The sequence below is a fragment of the Papilio polytes genome, unplaced genomic scaffold (assembly GCF_000836215.1).
Source record: "Papilio polytes unplaced genomic scaffold, Ppol_1.0 DF820844.1, whole genome shotgun sequence".
NCBI lineage: Eukaryota > Metazoa > Arthropoda > Insecta > Lepidoptera > Papilionidae > Papilio > Papilio polytes.
In genome coordinates this window covers 84,889-96,217 of record NW_013528360.1, presented here as the reverse complement: position 1 = coordinate 96,217, position 11,329 = coordinate 84,889, and the positions used below count along the sequence as shown (strand labels likewise).

At 36.7% G+C, this 11,329-nt stretch overlaps 1 protein-coding gene across 2 annotated transcripts in view; it reads right to left on the bottom strand.

The window, feature by feature from the left end:
• Positions 1-11,329, bottom strand: part of LOC106110149 (dystrophin) — a 191,479-nt gene that overhangs the window by 140,316 nt on the left and 39,834 nt on the right. The window contains exon 1 of one of the 2 annotated variants that reach the window (XM_013291866.1): positions 11,236-11,323. The exons of the other annotated variant lie outside the window; for it this stretch is intronic. Coding sequence (XP_013147320.1) covers positions 11,236-11,295 — 60 coding nt within the window. The 5' untranslated portion in view covers positions 11,296-11,323. Of the gene's footprint in view, positions 1-11,235; positions 11,324-11,329 lie in introns of those variants that run through there. 2 annotated transcript variants of the gene reach the window in all.

Here is an 11,329-nt window from a genome sequence, read left to right as displayed (position 1 = left end):
GTTATGCCGTAACACACATAAAAAAAAAATAAAAAAAAAAAAATATACCGTCGAATTGAATACCTCCTTCTTTTGGGAAGTCGGTCAAAAAAATCCGAAACGAAATAATTAAGTTTTCATATATTATCATAATGCAATATGTTCTAAAGATACAAATTCATTTCTTTTATTTTTTTTAAATAATCAACGACAGTTAGTTTTATAAAGGGCTCAACTTAGACTATTTTAATCTTGTAGTAACTTAAATATCTTTACATTTGTACTAAAAATATCTTTTTAAAAATATCCTCGGGCGCACTGAGGCATAGAATCGTCAGCATTTCCTAAAACACCTGACGGCCTCACAAAAATATACACCTCGAAAATTCCTACCGCAATATTTCAATATGAGAAGTCGCAAATAATTTAATATTAGAATATAAGACAGCCGTCAGGAATATTACGACTCGTAACTTTACTACGAGCTGTGCGAAGGCAATCGGCACTCCAGTCAAATTTGTTTGTGCCCACGCAAACATGTCGCGTATAACATTTAGAAAATGAACCTATCACCGCAACATGCTGTTTGTATTAATTTATATACAAGTTACCAACCTATATTTCACAGTATTGTTAATGAAATTATCTTAACGTGAACATACCAGTACCTACGTGTAATATCTCCAAAGAGTATTTATTGTGTTTTATAGTTGATGTTGGCGAATGTAGCTGGCACATCACGGCAGTGTCTAAACAACTACGTCCGCGTCACGTGACCTCGGGTTACTGAATGTTGCTTTTCTATTTTAAACGTGATAGTACACTGTACACAGAGGTTCCCGGCATTCATTCATCTACAAAAACGTACATGACGTTAAGTTTCGGTGGAAAAACGCAATTCATTTTCGACGTAAATTAAATAAAACAAATGAAGGCAACATTTCGTTGTACCGCGACGTGTGCAATGAACGGAAATTAAAAACAAACAGGAGGCGGATGTGAGAGCGAGAGGGAAACAGCATCGGTAATCCGGAACTCTCGTCATTTTCCATTTCAACTGTTATCCGGCTCGATGCGAATTAGAAAATACAAGTCAATGAACAAGTTTTGTTATGTTTATTATTATTGTAATTAACATATTGTTACATTCCTCTTACAATTGTAGCCAGTAATTTTTATCATTGATGCAAAGGAAAATGCCAGTCGTATTGGCTAACAGCGATATCTATTTTGAAAAGATAAGACCAAGTAGACAAGTGTAATTTATTAAATAATATGTATACGATATGATTTTTTATCAAAAACTACCTGTTCCCTTGCGGCTTCATCCGCAAAATAAAATTGAAAATAAAATTTTCACAATTTCATGCGGACATTTACAAATGTCAAAATGACATGACATAACCTTGCTTCCTTGATGTTAGCAGCAACTTATGGTCTCTTTCCCACATTATGGTTTTATCCAAAATATTTACCCCCTAAGTTTAATGGCGTTGAAATATATAGCCTAAAGCGTGACGCAAGTGTAGGGCTTATTATTAAAAAAAGAACTATTCAAAAACATGCTGTAATTGCTGACATCTTAGACAACAAAGAAGTGTGTGTTTACGCTTTATTATAATAGTATAGATAAAGATGAAAAATAGCTGTCCTATTTCAGTCCATTACAGCGATAGAGGGAAAGCGATAAAGAGTCAATATACAGTAGTACTAGTTCCCAGGACGTGCATTTCCTGCGCCCGCTATTGTTATTGCCGCAGGGAAACTGAGGTCAAACACTTCACATTTTCTACTGTTACTGTGAAGCACGTTATTGCAATATCACTTCTGTAGGAGGCATCTATGTCAACGTAACAAGGGTAGAAATTAGATTATTTTGGTTACCAAAAACACACATTTATAGTTCTATACATGCACAAGATATGAAACTGGTAGAGTGCTTAACTTTAATGTAACTTTCTACTTCAATTGACTTTCCTTTTTTATGTTTGTTAAGCTAGCTTTTCGCTTTGAATATTGGTGAAATATTTTCTCAGCGTTTTTGATTCGAAAAGAAATCTTTCGAGTCCGTCCATTGCGTTAAATTTTAAACAAATTTAACAAATGACTGCCGTTTTTCTTTCGAGTGGAAATTTTGTAAAATATTTCAGTCTCAGAGCTCGCATGATTTATTATCGTCCTCAACAACGCGTCCAGATGATAGATTAAATACATATTTATATACATTCTGAAATAAAACGAGAACTAAAAAAATGTTAATTTTCATTACAAATATTTTACATCGGTTCAAATAAATATCATTGTTTGCTTTTTGACCGACTTCCCAAAAGAAAGAGGTAATCAATATGTCTTTATTTTTTTTTAAACGTAACGTATACACAACCACTAAGTATTTAATAAACTTTAAATTACCACAAAGGACCAGCACATGTGTTGAGTGGTTTTTTAAATAAAAAAAAATATTTTAATGACAAAACTTAAGACAACTTCGTAGAAGAAAAAATAAAGGCGAGCGACACTCGAATAAATAAATAGTAAAGTATTAAAATCTCGTCACCTGCTCAATTACACGGACGGTGGTAACTAAGGCGGAAATATATAAATTTAATGAGTCAGCCCGGCGCCGGCGCTCAAGTTGAATATTTGATGTTCACCCCTAACATTGATTCTCGAAGTTACGTTGCGTTCTAAATCGAATTTAGTGACAGAATTATATACATTCATTTAAACAATATTAAAATACATGGAAATATAAAAACTGTGGTAGAAAATAAAAGAAGCTAAGCTGATGGCACGAGCAATAAATGCTTATAATTTATTTAAAATCGCATACTCTTGGATCGAGAATAAGTAGTAATCATTTGAGGAAGGAAGGCTGCAATGGAAGCGACTAAACAAATTTAGCGAGTTCGAAGTGAGTAACGGACTATTTGATTATTCTATTTACATTTAAATAAATTAAAGAAATGTCCGGAGACGGTAGGGTCCGTAAGCCCTCAGTGTATCTTTGTGTCAGTAAGGGTCAACGAAGCTAAAAAGCAAAGATTTATCACAATAATTGAAGATAACGCGAATGAAATGCAAATAAGATTTTTAAGATGTTTCCAAAAAACATTAACAAAAAATAATATTCGGGCTGTACAGATTTTGCAAATCTATTTCGTATCTCGCAGCTAGTAGTCGTTGTCTCTGCGCGTATCATTTGTGGACATAAGTTGGTGCATTGGCACGAGGCGGCGCTGGCGCAGTGACTTGGAAAAAACTTGCCTTATATTTCAGCCAATGTTAAAAATATTCAACCTCATTTCGCAAAGTGGCGGAGTCGCGCGGCGATTTTACCACGCAATCGACCTAATTACAAAGTTGCATTAAAAAAGTAGAAAAAAAAAACATCGCGAAATTTCATAAAAATATTTATGCTTACTTTGCCTGCGTTACACTTAAAAATGTTCAATATGAGTATGCCTGACTTTAAATTATTTAAAGTAATATTTTTGCCAACTTTATGCAAACTTTTATAATGATTCTGTGTTACAAGTGGTATGTGAAAAGTTATAGTAAAAAACAACTATTAACTAACATATTAAACCATTAACGTGTGAATCAGTGTAATATATGTACGTTTTATTAGCGACAAAATGATTTGCAAAGTTATCGAAAAAACCGTTTGAATACAAAATGGTGGATCGAAAATCCTTCCACAATGTAACGCCGATGCTCCGATGAATGACAAATTTGTCCGACAGACTCGCAGCTCGCAGCCTAATGAGCTACCCCTCCACCCCAACCCCTGAGAGTGCTCCATATTTGATTTTTTACTCCATTTCCGTCTGAATTATGTGAACACATTTTTGATAACATTTTGAAAACTTCTTTTGATTGTCATATTGATATGTAACTAGTAATATGTGTTGAAGTGACAATAAATCGCAGAAAACTCACATATATTCTGCCGACTTTTGATATACAGTTTATGAATGTAATAAACATGTTTTTGTACGTCACTCATAATTTATTTAAATAAAACACGACAGCTTTGATATTCAAAATATTGCAAATATCTTTTAGAGCAAAAATTTTAACGAAAAACATCTCAGATATGATAAATATTTAATTAGAATTTCTGACAAGAGACGGAATGTCAAAAAGCGAGAATTCAATCCCTTTCCCAAATCAATGATATCATTTTTAAAACATTGTCCCTTCATTGGCTCCTCATAATGAGAATGGGGCAAACAGGAAATTAAATTGAAAATGAGAGCAAGTTAAGGAGGATGTACAAAACGCCTTTGCCAATATTTCAACTAATTCATTTCCTCGCTACAATCAGTTTACATTGAATTTAAACAAGCTCCGTCGAGGAAGGGGCCTTCGTTGTCACAATTTGTTTTTTCGTATCATCTCAGAGCTTGTATACAAGATGGTCATCGCTATAGCTTCATCAGGATACCCTGTCACTGATTTTTTTTAATCTGCAGCAAAAATATAGTCGTCGGATGACCAAGTTAAAAATACATTCGTCTTACTCTGACGTCCTCACTAAACTTGTTTACAGCGAGATGTAATTTGTAACAAGTCGCCGGTCTTAGCGGACCCGTGACGCGACACCATCGGCCGACATTTCTCAGCGACCTCCCAGTCCAGTGGAGGTTGAGGAGGTCTTTCTGATTTGGTCGTCGAGGATGAGTTAACAGAATTGTTGCACGGATCATTAGGCGGCAGTGTACATGTTATTCGTTCTCTTTTTAAATTGCTGTGAAAAACTGCGCCGACAGTTCCCCAGCTGGGGCATTACTTCTTAGTGAGAAGAAATACATTAGAGTAGGATACGAAATAGTCCAGATATTTTATAACTATGTCGATTATTTAGTTAAACAATATTATGATGATTAAAGTTCACATATCCACTTATTGTAAATAAATGAGTGGATTCCCAAGTTTCGACAGACTGAGGTGTAAAATTATCTGAACAAAATTCACAATTTAAAAATACCGTAACATTTCGCACACTATACATTTCGTAAGAACAAACGACTTTCAGAATATTCGAGAGGGGCGCGACATCGAGGGGATGATTTTTTTAATTCGACTGTCAAAGGAATCAAAGGGAGGCAGGGCGTCGAAATGTCTGTAATTGAAAATCATTTAGGCAAAAGTTCGTCTTTGTTATAAGTAACGCGTCTCCGACTTTCAGACGACTTAATAAGAATCAGGAATTACTTCAGTGTGACGTTTTATTTGAAATGTTTGAAAGTTCTGTTATGATTAAGAAGTAATTATAGCATTAGTATATTCATATTTAGTACTAAGCAATAAAAGTTGATTTCACAAGACTAGGACTTGTTATTTCAACTGAGGTGTATATGTATACCAAGTAAAGATATAGGAACGGAAAGTGTAGTGCGTAAGGCGCAGCTTTCTACGTTCTAACACAGTGAGTCTCAGCCGCGTTGTGGTAATTGAATGTAGGAATTAACACAACCCTCGGGACATATTGCAATATCCATTTCACAGACGCACGCCGCGGCGCCGCGACCACTCACTGCAATACTAGTGGTTACGAAACATGGCTGTGGAGACAGAAGATATGGACACGGCCTTGTCGATTAACTTCTTAATAATTTATTGAATAATTTAAGGTAGATCGCAGTCTGTGTATTAATTTTCATATCAATATTCCTATTATTTTATTATCTACAGATAATCTAAAACAAAGAATCGCGTCGCAGACAGTTTATTGTTCTCTCAGTGAGCGTCGGTTTAATGCACATATTTACGTATTTCCATACGAGTAAGTTTAGACTCAATATAATCCGATTTCCTAAATGTATAAAGACCAATACAAACGTTTACACTGCGAGTGACAAAAGAGACTCGGAACTGCTGAGGTGCGGGGGGTGCAGGGCGCAGAGGGGGAGGGGGGATGCCGCAGATTTCGGTAACGACGTCTCCAGTACATAGTACACATCTCAGAGCATTTAACTGCCGCGGATGTGAGACGTTCTGTTGTATTATTATTTTTCTTATAAATTGGAATTTAAACAAATCCGTTTAAAGAACATAAATGTGTGTATCCAAGGGCATTAAAATGTTCGGATATACTTGAGATAACTGAATATGTTTAAAATTTTACTAAATAATAAAGATATAATTGTAAACATTTATACATAATCGGAAGTTTCCTCAGTCATTTACTATCACCAACTAGTAAATACATTAAATGCTATAGCGTCTTGTTATTTAAAGAACTTTAAATTCACATTAAAATTACAACAAAGTTAACTCGCAACTGTGACGTCCATTTGACTCGTGAAGCAAACCGCAGCATTGTTAAGAACCAGTCGTCAATTACGAGCACAAAGTGAATTTGCAACAAACGGGATCGAAGGCAAACGTGAGCGCAGCGAGCAACAACAAACAGTGCCGTATACCCGGCTGTACCCGGGTACACCCGCCGGAGCCGGACTGCCGGATCAAAGGACCACTTGACCCGGTTGTGGCTCCAACCGGGAACTTAACCGGCAACTACCGTTCGAATTAACAACAGCCTACACAAACAGAACAATATAAACATTCCGCATACTTTTTTTGATTCAACTCTTTATAAAGTTTGGACTTTTTAATTTTGGTTGCAAGTGAAAGTAAATTCATGAGATAGAAATCTATTTGGTTTAATTTCGTATTTAAAATGTTTTGTTGATTTCTAAGTCCGTAACACATAATACTGAGATGAAACTCCTTATAGTTAATTATAACAAATATTTTAATGAATAAGCTCGGGTCGGTGTGAGAGCCGGCGCCGCACAAAAAGCTAGGCGATGGTAATTTTTCTTGTGCGAGTGCACAGAGTAATAAATTGCGATGACAAATGGTGTGCGGGCCGCACTTGGTGCCGGGCGGGCCGCGCGGGCGGAGCGGGCCGCGCTTGGCGCCGCCTGACGCTCGATTTTATTCAAGCGATATGCTTAATTAGCGCACTTTAATCATTAGCACAGTTGCACATTACGTAACATAGAGCTGTTTTACGTCGCCAATGATTTACAAATACCGCGACACTTGCGTTCGCAGACGTACATTTTTAATAACCCAAACTAAATTGACAAGACACACACTTTACACAGATTGATATTATGAATTCAAATTAAAAGTAAAAGAAATAATACATTAAGCAAAGGTATATTAGGTTTTTAAGCTATAAGACATTAAGAAAGTACATAGAGGTAAAGCGGCAACACTAAGCAAAGATGTCAACGCACGACGTAGCTAATGGATTACGCACTATTATGTTTTAAGTAAATATGTAGTGGAATAAGACGGACGTTTGTACAGGGTGTTGTGAATGGTGTTGCAATGTGCGAGTGCAAACGCGGCACAAGGCAGGCGCACGACGCCCGCCTTTTGACCCGAATGCAGCAGGGTGCAGGCAGGGAGCAGCGCTCGCCTAAAGCTATTATACGTCGGAGTGCGCGCTAAGCATTCTTTTTGTTTCCCTTACAAAAATTAAAAGGTTACATAATAACTGTTACACTCAAATATACGTTAGTAAGTTGTGTACAGTTCGCATGTTTAAACAAAAATTTTACTTTTTACGTTATAAATAGTGTTGACGATGTAACTTATATAATATAGCAACATTGTCGGATTTCTAATATTTACATTCATTTATTTCAAAGTGTTCATTATGCTGTATTTATTACCATTTGTTATCTGTTCGCTACTAAGATCTACCACGGTAGATAGAAATATTGTTGGTAGTTTTTGAATGTAAAAACTCAAGTGAATTTGGAGGGTGTTCAACACACGCGTGAGACAGTTTACCGTCGAAAGCCGACCTGCGCGCACCTATTTAACTACGGGTTTTATTTTGTCTCCTTATCGCCGCATCACTTATAACCGGATTCATAAATTAATACATAATTTAGACAGTACTTTAACTAAATTGAAATATATTCTGACTTAAACGAAGATAAAATATATTTTAACAAAACCAACTATAAAGTCATTTCTTCCATAAAACGAAAACTATTGAAAATCTAAGCTTAACTTCTGTTTGAGAAACCCGACACGTGAGACTGTAGCCACACACACGATGACGATACACAGTGACGCTACGAGTCGGGACTCAATAATGGCTTACTTATCGCGTGGACTTCATTTCAGCGTCGTAAAAATTCTTTTACGGTGCGAGTATAATGGCTTCTGTAATTGAATAGAGTGGACGTGATTCTGCGAAATTGTCCTTCATATGAGATCTCACGCTATCGCTTCTTACCGCTTTGAATAAATATGGAAAAATAAAAACGTGACATGAGAAAAATAAAGTAATGTTCTTTTTTTTTTCAATTTACTGTTAAATTGTAATGTAATCATGATTAAGAACAATTCTTTATAACAAAGAATTCCAGTTTTAGTTATGTTCGCGTCGTGACAGTGAGAAAGTAGCAACATTGAGGAGATAGTAAAGTGTGTTGGTGCAGTAATTGTAGGCTAGGTATCCCTGCAGCGTGGGCCAGTGCGTTTTGTTTCCTTTGCTATAGCCGCGGCGCACAGCCGCACACCGCGCTCTGCACTTCACACAAACATTGACCTGCATTCGATTGTAATACACAAGGGCTGTGTTGGGGTTGCTGTTTTTGCACGCAACCTAAAATTAATCTCTAAAGCGTTTGTTTATAGATAATATTTCCACCTATTTAAGAAGTAGCGATATGATTGTTATCTAAGACGTAGCAAAGCTGTACCTTAGCACCACTTCAACATGCATTAAAGCATGAAATCGAGCGCTACAAATTGTATCAAAGAATTAATTGCAAATAAAAGACCTTGCACACCGCTATGGTACTACGAAGGCTACTACGGCGAGCGCTACGTCTTACTACGTACGCGCTACAGTTTTGAACTTTCAATGTTGTTAACTTAATCTTCGTTAGAAAATTTTGTTTACAAAGAAAAATCGTTACTCGAAAGAGCTTTCTAAAAAGAACTCTAAAACCATCAAAGTCAATTATATTGCGAAGACTGAAGAGGGCTTGAAAACCCTAATTATTTGAAATAAAAGAAATTAACAGAGTACGCACTTGGCAGAAAAATTGAGCGAGATAAGCAAGGCGACCACAACTGTCTACATTTCTCGTTTCGGCGATATTTCATATTGAAACAAAAGCTTAAAGAACGGGGTCAAGTGATGACAGCGTCCATGAAATAGCGACAATACGGCGGGGGCGAGGTGTACGGGTACTGGGGAGGGGAGTCCCTTCTCTTTCACAGCGCGGAGTCTTCCAACTGAATCATATTTTTTAATGGGACGCCTCCTGTAGTCCTCATTGTGGGATTTTTATAGATATTAATGGCTTTTTAGCGCCACCATTGAGCACAGATGTACGTAACCTTTTATTTGAAAAGATTTTTATAACGAGATCATGAGGTCGACAATGCGGAGTGAACAGGTTTCATGTTGCGAAACATGTAGCTTGTGGATTCATTGCGCGTTTTAAGTACAATAAGTTTTAGTAATAGTGGAGGCACAGTTTAAAAATACACATTTACGATGCATGTGTCAAGTTGTGAGTAAATGAATTTAAATTGAATTAACTTTCACGAACTACTTTCTGATGTAAATATTTACAGAAAAAACGCAATATTTAAATATCGCAGAGCATTCATAGCTGCATATTGCGGGGACTCCGCCGCACGGACGTTACACTCACATTATTCTTAAAAATTATAAATTCGACACAATTTATATTACACTTCCGTTATATTATGACTTGAGAAAAAGAAACAGGTGAGAGTTCATATGCTTATATTTGATAGTAAAGCAAGGTGAACAGAAATAGATTTTTTGCAGTTTTACAATCTGCTAATTGTGTCCAAATTATACAAGTAAATAATATATGGTACATATGTAATAGTGTGTAAGAGTTACACTAAAAGTAAAATCTAAAGGTTATTTAATTGCTACGTCAAAGTTAAAACAGATCAATTAGACGTAATAAAAACGCGTAATACTGCGACTGCGAGAAATACATCCATTTGTTTCGATTATAAAAGTTTAATTCCCCGACTTGAACCTCGCGCCGTTTGTTTAAAAGAGAGTAGGCGGCGGAGTCGCGGGGAAGTTAATTCAGGAAGCGGATTATTGAATAAAGCGTTGTAAGTATTATAAATTCAGCGCGGGACGGAGACGGTACGCGGACGAGACGGGAAGTTGGTCGCTACAGAACTTGTGCCTTCGCACAGACTTGTATTATCTCACGGCTGACATCTGCCACCAATTTAAATACAAACTTTCTGTTGTCTTTGCATATTCAAGTGTACCTAATTAAAAACAGGTTAAGTTTAGGACGCGTCAGTAGCTAATTGTTAAGTTTAGCGACACTGACTCCATCTGTGGTTTTATAAATATAATATATACGTGATTTAAAAGGTTTTTTAGCAAGCAATGACTGTACGGCGATTATGTTATTTCAAAAGTTATTAAATACTGAACGGTCAGTCAAAAAGTCATTCCATTCACCTAACGCCACAAAGTGAGACGGACATCACACAAACGACTGTTCAAATGAAAACAATCTATCTACAAGCCACAGTTCAGTTATCGTTATTTAGCTACACTCGTATGAGCGTGTGTTGGAGCGGCCAGACGACTGATATTCAATTACCGAGCAAAAGACATCGAATGATAAACGGTATTGGAACACGAGTTGTAATTGTTACACTTCCCCTCCGCTGCCGCCTCCGCCTCCGCCTCCAGGGCGAGGCGCGCGAGTCGCGTCCCATTGCACTCGCCATCGGCTATTGTTTTACACTGAATTTGATGTCAACGCATTTCATTCGGAAATGTTAATCCTAACAAATGATCATAGATTTTTTCTTACGATCAGCAATATTATGTCGTACAAGTAAAACCGAATGAACGAAAATTGTAAGAAATATTTCAAAGGAAGTCTTGAATTTAGCTCAATTGTTATTTTGCTACAATTACAGGTCAAGTGTCGCAAACGACACTACGGCGGCGGCGGCCGCGTTCGCACTTCAACGCAACTCAACTTGTGCCACTGCACTGGTGCAGATACACGTATACAGGTTAACTCTTGGGAATTCTTGCGACCTTCACATACGTTTCATTCAATAATATTAAGCATACCATTTTTTTTCCTTTATTCGTTGTCAATTAATGGTTTATTTTGGTTATCTCAGAAATAAAAGGTTTACAGATTTTGGTGCGGTGCAACTAAGATTGCAATATATTTTCACCTGCGAGAATTTTTCCTGGGCGTCGAGGATATCAATAAATAGAGAAAGTTTGTGGTCCATGATGGGGAAGCCATTCCTCGGCTGCTGCAGTAGG